The following is a 14308-nucleotide window of genomic DNA, read 5'->3' as shown; positions in this document are numbered from 1 at the left end:
AGATAATAGTGTCATTGAGACCCAAAGGTGTTAGGTAATACTGAATAAGTGCTATAGACAGACCATAGATAAGTTCCAGATTCGGTAATATTGCGAATAAAGGGTTCAACTTTGGTTCTATCTCAGCGTGTGTATATAAGAATTTTTTGCGTAATAAGATAAAAAACCAAGGCTGTATAGATATTAGGGCATTTATAGATAGAAGGTCTTACAGATGTTTCTAGGATATTCATTAATTTTCCTTTCACACCATCTACGATGAAGGGATGTTATTAATATCCTAGAAACAGATGTAAGACCTGTCTATAAATGCTCTACTATCTATACAGCCTTGGTTTTTTATCTTATTACGCAAAAAATTCTTATATATATATATATATATATAGATAGATAGATATACACATATAGAGAGATAATAGTGTCATTGAGACCCAAAGGTGTTAGGTAATACTGAATAAGTGCTATAGACAGACCATAGATAAGTTCCAGATTCGGTAATATTGCGAATAAAGGGTTCAACTTTGGTTCTATCTCAGCGTGTGTATATAAGAATTTTTTGCGTAATAAGATAAAAAACCAAGGCTGTATAGATATTAGGGCATTTATAGATAGAAGGTCTTACAGATGTTTCTAGGATATTCATTAATTTTTCCTTTCACACCATCTACGATGAAGGGATGTTATTAATATCCTAGAAACAGATGTAAGACCTGTCTATAAATGCTCTACTATCTATACAGCCTTGGTTTTTTATCTTATTACGCAAAAAATTCTTATATATATATATAAATATATATTTATATAGATATAGATAAAGTAGATAAAGTAATTGAGGTAATCAGAGTATGCAACAGAATACTTAAGATTAGATTAGCGCTTCATCATAGTTTAGCAACCATTATATCAGCCTATGCTCCTCAGTCGGGGCTACCTGATGGACAGAAAGACCGATTCTATGACACTCTACTGCAGACTACCTCGTTGACAAACAACAGAGACCTTCTCTTTGTGGCTGGTGACTTCAATGGTCACGTTGGACGACATGCTGGGGGCTTCCATGGCGTGCATGGAGGCTATGGCTCTGGTTCCCGCAACGAGGAGGGAACCAGGCTGCTGGAGTTCTGCGATGCAAATAATCTTATGATTTGCAACACTAACTTCAGGAAACCTACCAGCCACCTAGTCACCTACCGATCGGGCCAACATACCAGCCAAATTGACTACATCCTTGCCAGGCAAAGGGAGAGATGGCTACTTATAAATGCCAAAACCTTCCCAGTCGAAGAATGTACCCCACAACATAGACTGGTAGTTAGTGACTTTAGGATCAGGAGTAGGAGGACAACCAGAAAACGACCAACATGGAGAAGAAGGATCTGGAAGCTTAAGGATCCTGTGAATGGACAGAGATTTAGAGACATGTTACTTGAAGCCTTTGACGAAGTAGAAGGGGATAGAGTATCACATGGGATAGAGGACAACTGGACGTTTCTAAGGGACAACCTGCTGAGAGCCACTGACCAAATCTGTGGCTGGTGCAAAGTCCCCTCTCGTCCCAAGGTAACGTGGTGGTGGAACAGTGTCGTAGACAGGGCTATTAGAGAAAAGAGACAGACTTGGAAGCACTGGAAGAATGGTGGTAGCAGGGAATTGTATCAGACTGCTAAAAGGGAAGCTAGGAGACAGGTCTATCTAGCCAGAGGGGAAGCAGATAAGAAAAAATTTGCCAATGTTCTGCGCCGTGAGGACCAAAGACTGGAGGTGTTTCGCGTTGCAAGACAGTGTGTGAGAGAGAATTGTGATGTGGTGGGAGAGAAGTGTGTTCGCATGGAAGATGGTTCACATGCGCTAAACGAGGATGCAAAGAGAGAGGCTTGGAGACGCCACTATGAAAGGTTGCTGAATAAAGAAAATGAATGGGATAAAGAGAGTCTGCCGAACGTTGACCCAACAGAGGGACCAGCTATCAGGGTTGATAGTTCCTTAGTAGCTAAGGCAATTAGAAGCATGAAGACAGGGAAAGCCCCAGGCCCATCAGGTATCACTGCAGAGATGCTCAAAATATCTGGTAGTGTCGGCTATAGCCTAGTCACCTGTATAGTTAATCAGGTGATACATGAAGGAGTCATACCCAATGACTGGTGTAGCAGCATAATAGTCAACTGCTACAAAGGTAAAGGTGATGCCCTAGATACAAATAATTACAGAGGTATCAAGCTGTTGGATCAGGTGATGAAGGTTACAGAGAGGGTCATAAGCCAACTAATTAGAGAGAGAGTTAGTTTAGATGAGATGCAGTTTGGTTTCGTGCCAGGGAAAAGTACCACTGATGCTATATTCCTGGTAAGGCAGCTGCAGGAGAAATACCTAGCCAAAGATAAGCCCCTGTACCTGGCTTTTGTTGACATGGAGAAAGCCTTCGACAGGGTCCCCCGATCCCTCATATGGTGGTCAATGAGGAAACTAGGAATAGATGAATGGTTAGTGAGAGCTGTGCAAGCCATGTACAGGGACGCTGCTAGCAAGGTGAGGGTTGGCAATGAGTACAGTGAAGAATTCCGGGTAGAGGTAGGGGTCCACCAAGGCTCAGTCCTCAGCCCCCTCCTATTTATCATAGTCCTCCAGGCAATAACGGAGGAATTCAAGACAGGATGCCCCTGGGAGCTCCTCTATGCTGATGACCTTGCTCTAATTGCTGAGTCATTATCAGAACTGGAGAAGTTTCAGGTGTGGAAGCATGGTTTAGAATCGAAGGGCCTTAGAGTCAACCTAGCTAAAACCAAAGTCCTAATAAGTAGGAAGGTAGACAAATCACAAACGCCTTCAGGTCGATGGCCCTGCTCGATCTCTAGAAAAGGTGTAGGTAGAAACTCTATAAGATGCACCAAGTGTAAGCTATGGACACATAAGAGGTGCAGCAATGTCATAGGAAGGCTAACTAGGAAGATGGTTTTTGTATGTGGCAGATGCTCGGGAGCATTAACCTCTGAAAATCTGCAGAAAACAACTTCCGTCACTTTCCAGGGGAAAAAACTAGAAGTGGTTGATAGCTTCCGTTATCTTGGTGACCAAGTCAGTTGTGGGGGTGGGTGTGCTGAAAGTGTAACGGCTAGAGTAAGAATAGCCTGGGCAAAGTTTAGGGAGCTCTTACCTCTGTTGGTGACTAAAGGCCTCTCGCTCAGAGTAAAAGGCAGACTGTATGATGCATGTGTACGAACAGCCATGCTACATGGCAGTGAAACATGGGCCGTGACTGCTGAGGACATGCGTAAGCTCGCGAGAAATGAAGCTAGTATGCTCCGTTGGATGTGTAATGTCAGTGTTCATAGTCGACAGAGTGTAAGTACCTTGAGAGAAAAGTTAGACCTAAGAGGAATCAGATGTTGTGTGCAAGAGAGACGATTGCGCTGGTATGGTCATGTGGTGAGAATGGTTGAAGATAGGTGTGTGAAAAAGTGCCACACCCTGGCAGTTGAGGGGACCTGTGGAAGAGGTAGACCCAGGAAAACCTGGGTCGAGGTGGTGAAGCACGACCTTCGAACTCTAGGTCTCACCAAGGAAATGACCAGAGACCGAGACCTATGGAAGTATGCTGTGCGTGAGAAGACCCGGCAAGACCAGTGAGAACAATCAAAATCAAATCATATATCAGAAAGCAGGGGTTAAGTGACCCATCCGTTCGTGTCCGCTGTCAGCCTCGTCTGGCACCCGTGCTGGTGATACGTAAAAGCACCATTCGCTCGTGGCCGTTCGCCAGCTCTGCCTGGCCCCCGTGTCGGTGGCACGTAAAAGCACCATCCGTTCGTGTTCGTTGCCAGCCTCGCCTGGCCCCATGCCGGTGACACGTAAAAGCACCGTCCGTTCGTGGCCGTTTGCCAGCTCTGTCTGGCAACCGTGTCGGTGGCACGTAAAAGCACCATCCATTCGCGTCTGTTGCCAGCCTCGGCTGGCCCCCGTGCCGGTGACACGTAAAAGCACCGTCCGTTCGTGGCCGTTTGCCAGCTCTGTCTGGCCCCGTGTCGGTGGCACGTAAAAGCACCATCCGTACGTGTCCGTTGCCAGCATCGCCTGGCCCCGTGCCAGTGACACGTAAAAGCACCATCCGTTCGTGGCCGTTCGCCAGCTCTGTCTGGCACCTGTGCAGGTGGCACGTAAAAAACACCCACTACACTCGCGGAGTGGTTGGCGTTAGGAAGGGCATCCACCCGTAGAAACACTGCCAGATCTGACTGGGCCTGACGAAGCCTTCCAGCTTCACAGACCCCGGTTGACCCGTCCAACCCATGCTAGCATGGAAAGCGGACGCTAAATGATGATGATGATGATGATGATGATATTTCTTTATTGCCCACAGGGGGCTAAACAGAGGGGACAAATAAGGACAAAGGGATTAAGTCAATTACATCAACCCCAGTGCGTAACTGGTACTTAATCAATCACAAAAGGATGAAAGGCAAAGTCAATCTTGGTGGAAATTAAACTCAGAATGAAGCTATGAGCAAAATTCTGCTAAGCATTTCACTGTGTGCTAATGATTCTGCCGTTTGCCACCTGTGGACAAGACTGCGTGACATTCGACTACGAATAAAAATTCAGAAAAGATACGTTAAGTAGAGGACATCACCAATAAGTGAAAAATACATAAACACGTAACGAGAGATGAGTACAAGACAAAGTACCAAAAGACGTCTAACACCTCCTCAGTTGTAGGCTATTTCTTACTCCCTATTTCATACTGTCAACAAAGAGAAAGGAGAACTTCATAAGATGGCAGCATCCAGAAATTTTGAAAATATAAAATTTGTGGAGATTTAGGTCTTCGAATGAACAAACAGCAACAGAGTAAACAATCTACAAAGACAAACATTAGGGACCGTTAGGCGAAGACAAATTGTAATGGGCAATGCCTGGGAGAAATTTTGAAAGGATATATATATGTATGTATGTATATGCATACACACACACATATATAAAGCACACAGCATAAACTGTAAACTGGTTAGCATTAGGAGAATACATCCAAAGAAACCCAAACAAATCAGACTGGAAGCTAGTGCAGCATTATGGTTTGCCAGCTCATGTCACACTGTCCCACCCATGCCAGCATATAAAGAAAAATTATTGCTGAAGGATGATGATGTTGAAAATGACGACAATGATGAAAGTACATAGACAAAACCAATTTCAGTTTAATTCAGTTTTTATTCAATATTCCCGTTTCTTTATTCTCTCATAACAAATTCCTCAATAATCCGGCATGACCATCTTCAGAAAACAAAGGCATTGTTGTGTTGATATATTTCTATATATACACAGCATTCAGGTTCATATTCAAGAATTTGATGTTATCAACTTTTAGCAGAGAAAAACAGAAGTTATTTTTCAATACTGGTACAGTTACAGTTGTGTGTGAATACGCACATGTGTACTGAAGTGGCCATTGTGAAAGAATTATTCACCACAGATATCACAGTGATGTGGTTTTTCCCCCAGTATGAAGAAGTTTATGATTAGTCAAGTGAGTATTAAAAGAGAATGATTAACCACAGATATCTCAAGGATATAATTTCTCCCCTGTATGAATGCGTTTGTGTTTAGTCAAGTGGCTACTACAAGAGAATGATTTACCACAGATGTCACAATGATATGGCTTCTCCCCAGTATGAGTATATTTGTGAGTAGTTAAAGAGCTATTTTCAGAAAATGATTTACCACAAATGTCACACTGATATGGCTTCTCACCTGTATGAATATGCTTGTGACAAGTTAAAGTGCTATTTTCAGAAAATGATTTACCACAGATATTACAATGGTATGGCTTCTCACCCGTATGAATACGTTTGTGACTAGTTAAAGTGCTATTTTTAGAAAATGATTTACCACAAATGTCACACTGATATGGCTTCTCACCTGTATGAATATGCTTGTGACAAGTTAAAGTGCTATTTTCAGAAAATGATTTACCACAAATAGCACACTGATATGGCTTCTCACCCGTATGAATACGCTTGTGACAAGTTAAAGTAAAATTGTTAGAAAATGATTTACCACAAATGTCACAGTGATATGGCTTCTCTCCAGTATGAATACGTTTATGTTTAGACAAGGTGTCACTACGAGAGAAAGATTTACCACAGATATCACAATGATATGGTTTCTCTCCAGTGTGAACGTGCTTGTGTTTAGTTAAGCCATTACTTTGAGAGAATGTTTTACCACAGATATCACAGTGATATGGTTTTTCCCCAGTATGAATACGTTTATGTTCAGTCAATTCACTATTTCTAGAGAATGAATTACCACAGGTATCACAATGATATGGTTTCTCTCCTGTATGAACACGCTGGTGTTTAGTTAAGACACTACATTTAGAGAATGATTTGCCACATGTATCACAGTGATATGGCTTCTCAGCTCTATGAATACGTTGGTGCCTTTTCATGTAACTGGCATTAGAAAATGACTCACCACAGATATCACAGCGATGTGGCTTCTCTCCAGAATGAACGTGCTTGTGTTTAGTCAAGTCACTGTTTGCAGTGAATGATTTACCACAGATATTACAATAATATGGCTTCTCTCCTGTATGAATACGCTTGTGACTAGTTACACTGCTACTTTCAGAAAATGATTTGCCACAGATATCACAAGGATATGGTTTTTCCCCAGTATGAATACGTCTGTGGCTAGTCAAGACACTATTTACAGGAAATGATTTACCGCAGATAATACATCGATATGGCCTCTCACCTGTATGAATACGCTTGTGTCTAGTTAAATCACTATTTCCATAAAACAATTTACCACAGATATCACAGCGATATGATTTCTCACCTGTGTGAATACGTTTGTGACTAGTTAAAGTGCTATTTTTAGAAAATGATTTCCCACAAGTATTACAATGATATGGCATCTTTCCCGTATGTATACCTTTGTGACTAGTTAAGTCACTATTTCTAGAGAATGATTTACCACAGATATCACAACCATATGGTTTCTCTCCTGTATGTGTAGTTTTGTGTTTAGTTAAAGTGCTATTATCAGAAAATGATTTACCACAGATATCACAGTGATACGGTTTTTCCCCAGTATGAACACGCTTGTGAATCGTCAAGCTAGCGTTTGCAGCAAATGATTTACCACAGATATCACAATGATATGGCTTCTCACCTGTATGAACACGTTTGTGTCTAGTTAAAGCATTAATTTGAGAAAATGATTTATCACATAAATCGCAGGGATATGGCTTTTCTCCTGTATGAATACGTTTGTGTATAGTTAAAGCAGTAATTTGAGAAAATGATTTATCACATAAATCGCAGGGATATGGTTTTTCTCCTGTATGTGTATGTTTGTGAACAGACAAGTGACTTCTCCGAGAAAATGATTTTCCACAGATATCACAACGATATGGCTTCTCACCCGTATGAATACGTCTGTGTTTAATCAAGTTACTTTTTCGAGAGATTGATTTTCCACAGACATCACAGGAATATGGTTTCTCTCTTGTACCAGTGTTTTTAGATTTAGATAAATTATTCATTATGGGAGAATAATTTGACATATATATCACAATAATATTGTTTTTTTCTTTTCTATGAATATGTTTGTGTTCAGTTCAGTTAGTATTTTCAGGGAATAATTTAATGCTATGCTTCTTTCATCTGTGATCTTACTTAATATCTAAATTAGCTGGTGAAAACTGTCAGGTCCTTCGTAAAGTTATCCAAACTTGTAAAGCAATCACCTCCTCTACATTCCAGACAGTGAAGACAAGAAAAATATTTTGCTGTTGTTTGTCATAGATTATATCAATATGAAAAGGTTGATGTATTAATGAAGGCTCCTTATAAATATATTGTCTTCCTTTAGTTGGTGAAAGTCCATAAAAATATCAAAAGGCACATCTGAACGACAAGATTTCTTTTATGTCAACATGATGTGATATTCTGAAAGAGGAAAAGAAACAGTAAGATAAAGAGAATAGTTAAGTGACATAATACTTCAACATTGCAAATGATACATCAATACTGTCATCCGTTTAATGTCAATGTTCGCAAGGGTCGGAGCTCATTGAAGCGTTGAAAGACTGGCATACCTACACAACTTTTACTTGTTTCAGTCATTTGACTGTGGCCATGCTGGAGCACCGCCTTTCAGTCAAGTAAATCGACTGAGGACTTATTGTTTGGAAGCCTAGTACTTATTCTATCGGTCGCTTTTGCCGAACTGCTAAGTTACAGGGACGTAAACACACCAGTATCGGTTGTCAAGCGATGTTGGGGAGACAAACACAGACACAAAAACATACACACACACACACACACATATACAAGGGCTTCTTTCAGTTTCCGTCTACGAAATCCACTCACAAGGCTTAGGTCGGCCCTACACCTACCTTCCTCATACCTTTCAGAAAAATTCATGTTTGATATATCTAAGACAAGGGACCATATTTTCTCAATCTTTCTATGCATTTTCAGAAATTGCAGTAACTTCGAAGGGTTCACATAATTCCGTTATTTACTGGCAGAGTCATTAGCACGCTGCATGTAATGCTGAGTGGTATTTCGCCTATCATTATGTTCTGAGTTCAAATTCCGCCGAGGTCAATAAATTAAGTACCAGTGAAACACTGGGGTTCATGTAATTCGACTAATTGGGGTTAATGCAGTTTCACACCTCTCCTTGAAAAATGCATTTTTTGAATTCCTGTTGTAGGAGTGGCTGTGTGGTAAGTAGCTTGCTTACCAACCACATGGTTCTGGGTTGATTCCCACTGCGCAGCACCTTGGGCAAGTGTCTTCTACTATAGCCTCGGGCTGACCAAAGCCTTGTGAGTGAAAGAAGCTCGTACAATATATATATGTATGTGTGTGTATATGTTTCTGTGTCTGTGTTGTCCCCTCACCATCGCTTGACAATCGATGTTGGTGTGTTTATGTCCCCCGTAACTTAGCGGTTCAGCAAAAGAGTCTGATACAATAAGTACTAGGCTTCCAAAGAATAAGTCCTGAGGTCGATTTGCTCAACTAAAGGCAGTGCTCCAGCATGGCTACAGTCAAATGAGTGAAAGAAGAGAGATGTTGGCGATTATAAAAAATTTTTTTTTCCACCCGCCCTGACTCCCCCCACCACATTCAAATTTTTGATTTTGTTCACTTTAAAGAGATCGTAGCGAATTGACGAACATATGCAAATCGAAATTAAACACAGACAAAAACATTTAAGTGAAAAGAATTTGCGTATTACTCGTGTAAATAAGAATTTAATGTTGATTAAATTACCACAGGGTATTTTTAAAACATAAGAAAAGGAAGCATATTTTCCCAAAGCGTTTTCACTACTCCTATATTTTGGGTTGGCAAGAAAGTAATTTTGCTTTACACAAATAGATTTTTTGGAATCACTTTTGTCAATGTTATGATTATTTTCCTTCTGATATTGATAGCTGTTACTTTTAGCTTACTTTGCAAAATTCTTTTACTGGTAAAACTTTCAATGATGATGATGACCTGAAATCGCCCTTCCTTCACTTTTTTGGCTGATAAGGACCAGAAGTTCTATACGTGCAGAATCATGAAGTTGCCAGAAAGATGGCCAAAAGTCATCGAATAAAATGGAAAATATAACTGATTAAAGTTCATCCTTAGTATGAAAAAAACAAAACAACTTTTATTTCATGCTAAACATCGAAATTACTTTCATACCAATCCAATAATTACTTCGAAGGATTCATTTAATTCAGTTACGTACTGGCATAATCATTAGCATACCGGACAAAATGCTTAACAACATTTCGTCCATCTTCACTCTAACACTTCAAAGTCCGCCGAGGTCGACTTTGCCTTTCGAGATCGATAAAATAAGAACAGTACTGGGGTCCATGGAATCGACTTACCCTCTTCCGCCAAGTTCCAGGACTTGTGCCTAAAGTGCCGAAGATTATTATTATTTTTTACTCACCCTGAAAAAAATGAAAGACAGAATCGATCTCGACAGTAAGTTTTGGGGGATCTTTTTGGTTTGAACGGCAGTTTTTTTCTAGCGGTGTCATATGAAATTGTCACCCAAAATTACTAATTAATTATGCCACATTACATTCACTTTTACCAACTAATTTCCTTTATATCACACTAGCAGTATCGCCCGGCGTTGCTCGGGTTTGTAAGGGAAATAACTATATAAGCATTTTTAGAGAGTTACTTCCTTTATAGATGCCAATTCGGGCTTTCTTAGCCATTTCTGTTTTGTTGTCTTCAAGCCATGAAGTCGTTGTTCTAAAAGAACGCTGGTCTCCTTGACAACGCATTACGACGTTGATTTCCTTAAACTCCCTTCCCCACAGCTTCACGAGGGAGGGAAGAAGAGGGAGAAGCAAACACAGGTGCAGGTGTTTGAGCGTGGACGCCAACTCCGCCGCCATCGACACACGAAAAATTATGCATTCAAATGGAATAAAAAATGATGTTAAATTATTTTAAAAATCGTAGACTCATCGTAGACGCGTGCTAATATCCAGACGGGCTCGATATTAATCACGACTATAAGATACCCGAATTTGGTTAAACTGCACCGCAAAATGTGGGAGGAGTTAGGAATCTAACTCGTAGGAGACAGACACTCACACAACTACAGTTTTATATATATAGATGTAACAGTCTGCCATAGTATTTTATAAACAACAAATCAACATTTCAGTTTGGAAATTATTAATTGAGACGAACAAATATATTTTCCTAATGCTGTTAGTTTCCGCTTCGAAAAATAATTACTGTAACATCGAGAAGTTTACAGAATTCTATTATTTACCTTATTATTAGTAGTATTATCAACACTATTACAGCCTTAAAGTAAATCTTTGTCAACTTACCGTATTCACAAATAAACAGCGACTCAGTGATCGGTAATTAACCTCCCTAATTAGCTATTTTGGCCACGAGGTTGAGGTGTTGTAGATGATTGTATTACCTTAATTCTCCACTAGAGAGCGCTACTGACTTGTTAGATTCATTCCGGTGTTTTTTTTTACTTTGTCCCATTCTGTCAATAACTTCAAGTTTTTTTTTTAATTCTCACCAGATTATTTTAACAAACTGTTCTTGTATACTCTACGATCTTTTCGCTTTGACCGGCAGTTTTTTTTAAATAATTTCCACGTAACTAAACACTTTTAAACTTTGTATACTGGTAGAATGTGTTTATAAAACATCTTTTTCTCTTGGCTTTATTGAGAAAATTCTATAGTTTGTAAGATATTTGTTGTTTTTTCTTCAATTTCTGCAATTTCAACCAATCAATGATGTCTATTGAGGTGAAAACATTCCGTGCCGTATGAATATGTCCCTCGTTTAAGAAACAGATTGGGCTTATTTACATTTGTGAAGAAAAAAAGATACCCTTCCCCCACCCCTAACCCTAAACGAGATTGAAATGCAATAGATCGATACTAGGGTCATAATTTTGGGTGACAATTTCATATGACACCGCTAGAAAACACTGCCGGTCAAACCGAAAAGATCGGAAGTCCCTTCTCTGCAGAGCAACTCACTAAGTAGCCTGCTGTGACGTTCCTGTCTATAGTCCGTCTGTTATAAATTTATGGGCAGCGCCCTACACAAGCATTCAGGGTCTTCACTCACACCTCATCTTCGAACTGTACAGACACCATGCTGAGATGTCTCCCTTTTCACTAGAATATGGCTCTTTTTGAGGCAGACTTTTCGGTTTGCCTTACCCTGGACGGTATGTTGTACCAGAAGACTACTTCCATTGTCTTCTGGCAATTTCAGCAGCACTCTCCGCCCTGATATCTCTCCATATAGCCATCTGCTCTGGATCACAATCGGCCATTGAGGGGTATACATTTTTCCCAATAGTTCATGATGTCAATGGCTACACTATTCCGGTCTCCTTCCGCCCGAATCATTCCTGTTTTGTGTGCAGGGTTGACGGATTAGCATTTGTTGCAATTCCACACTACCTACGAACACTCTCTCCAGTGACATCGGGGTGAATATCGTGGCTGAAAACCACGTCTTGTTGAGCCCTCATATTGTGCACGATATACGGCCTTCCAGCCGACAAGCTGCAGCTACTGCACTCAGAACATCTTTTTCAAACATTTCTTTCAAGATACCCGTGCCGGTGACACATAAAAAGCACCACCCGAACGTGGAAGATGCCAGCGCCGCCTCACTGGCGTCTGTGTCGGTGACACGTAAAAGCACCAACCGATCATAGCTGTTTGCCAGCCCCCTGTGCTGGTAGCACGTAAAAAATACCCACTTCACTAACGGAGTGGTTGGCGTTAGGAAGGGCATCCAGCGGTAGAAACACTGCCAGATCAGACTGGAGCCTGGTGCAGCCTCCATGGCTTCCCAGACCCCAGTTGAATCATCCAACCCATGCTAGCATGGAAAACAAACAGTAAATGATGATGATTTCTTTCATATTAATATCTAAGCTGTATTTAAAATTCCATACTCCCTTATTTCGTTAGTTTTTTCCTGTTAAATACAACCAACCCCACCTGAGAGTTTACTTTATATATGGGAATTTAAAATTAGCTCCTTTATACTAATCTATATATACGCACACATATATTTGAAGCACACAGCATAAACTGTGAACTGGTTAGCATTAGGAGAATACACCCAAAGAAACCCAAGCAAATCAGATTGGAACCTAGTGCAGCATTATGGCTTGACAGGTCATGTCACACTGTGCCACCCATGCCTGTAAAAAAAAAAATTCACTAAAGGATGATGATGATAACAGCGGCAATGATGAAAACACATAGACAAAATCAACTTCAGTGTAACCTTTTATTCATCATTCCTATTTCTTTATTCTCTCATAACAAATCGCTCAAAAATCCAGAGCAATCATCTTCAGAAATCAAAGGCATTGTTGATATACTTCCATATATATACATGACATTCATGAATTTGATGTTGACATTATTGAAATTGAAGTCGATAACATCATATTTGAAGAGATAAAAATAGCCCTGTCTTTCAGCAGAAAAAAATTGTCATAATTGTTGTAATAAATATTAATACTGAATGGTTGCACTTTTGTGTGAATACTCACATGTACATAAATGGCATTTTTGAGAGAATGATTTACCCTAGATATCACAGTGATATTGTTTTTCCCCAGTGTGAATATGCTTATAATTAGTGAAGTCACCATTGTATGAGAATAATTTACCACAAATATCACAATGATATGGTTTCTACCCTGCACTGGTGTTTAGTTAGGACACCTCTTTCAGAGAATGATTTACCACAGATATCACAATGATATGGTTTCTATCCTGCACTGGTGATTAGTTAGGACACCTCTTTCAGAGAATGATTTACCACAAGTATTGCAATGATACGGTTTCTCTCTCGTATGAACACGCTTGTGCTTAGTCAAGTCACTGTTTGCAGTGAATGATTTACCACAGATATCACAATGATATGGCTTCTCTCCTGTATGAATAAGTTTGTGAATAATTAAATGGCTATTTTCAGCAAATGATTTGCCACAGATATCACAATGATATGGCTTTTCCCCAGTATGAATACGTTTATGTTTAGACAAGTGGTCACTACGAGAGAAGGATTTACCACAGATATCACAATGATATGGCTTCTCTCTTATATGAATGCACTTGTGTCTAGTCAAGTCACTTTTTGCAGTGAATGGTTTACCACAGATATTACAATGATGTGGCTTCTCCCCTGTATGAATGCGCTTGTGTTTATTCAAGTTACCACTTTCAATGAATGATTTACCACAGATATTACAATGATATGGCTTCTCTCCTGTATGTGTATGTTTATGTCGAGTTAAAGTGCTATTATCAGAAAATGATTCACCACAAATATTACAACGATATGGCTTCTCTCCTGTATGAATACATTTGTGAATAGAGAAGTGACTTTTTTGAGAGAATGATTCACCACAGATATCACAATGATGAGGTTTCTCTTCTGTATGAATACGTTTATGGATAGTCAAGTGACTTCTTCGAGAGAATGATTCACCACAGATATCACAATGATATGGTTTCTCTCCTGTATGTGTACGTTTGTGAATGGTCAAGTGACTTCTTCGAGAGAATGATTTACCACAGATATTACAATGACATGGCTTCTCTCCTGTATGAATACATTTATGTCGAGTTAAATTGCTATTATCAGAAAATGATTTACCACAGATATCACACTGATATGGTTTCTCTCCCGTTTGAATATGTTTGTGAAGGGTCAAGTGACTTTTTGAGAGAATGATTTTCCACAGACATCACAGAAAT

At 39.8% G+C, this 14308-nt stretch overlaps 2 protein-coding genes across 2 annotated transcripts in view; both read right to left on the bottom strand.

Annotated features, from left to right (window-relative positions):
- The window catches only part of LOC118763781 (zinc finger protein 271-like), a gene marked incomplete at its 5' end in the record, with an annotated part of 40519 nt that extends 26485 nt beyond the window's left edge, over window positions 1-14034 (bottom strand). The window contains 2 exons of the mRNA XM_036503518.1: window positions 6835-7224; window positions 13620-14034. Coding sequence (XP_036359411.1) covers window positions 6835-7224; window positions 13620-14034 — 805 coding nt within the window. The remainder of the gene's footprint in view (window positions 1-6834; window positions 7225-13619) is intronic.
- An 81-nt stretch (window positions 14035-14115) lies between these two features.
- LOC115213522 (zinc finger protein 239-like) overlaps window positions 14116-14308 on the bottom strand; it is a 53026-nt gene continuing 52833 nt past the window's right edge. Inside the window, exon 2 of the mRNA XM_036504091.1 lies at window positions 14116-14304. Coding sequence (XP_036359984.1) covers window positions 14262-14304 — 43 coding nt within the window. The 3' untranslated portion in view covers window positions 14116-14261. The remainder of the gene's footprint in view (window positions 14305-14308) is intronic.

This window comes from Octopus sinensis, linkage group LG6 (genome assembly GCF_006345805.1).
Source record: "Octopus sinensis linkage group LG6, ASM634580v1, whole genome shotgun sequence".
Lineage (NCBI taxonomy): Eukaryota > Metazoa > Mollusca > Cephalopoda > Octopoda > Octopodidae > Octopus > Octopus sinensis.
The sequence above is the reverse complement of the archived record's forward strand: the minus strand, read 5'-3'. Positions and strand labels throughout refer to the sequence as shown.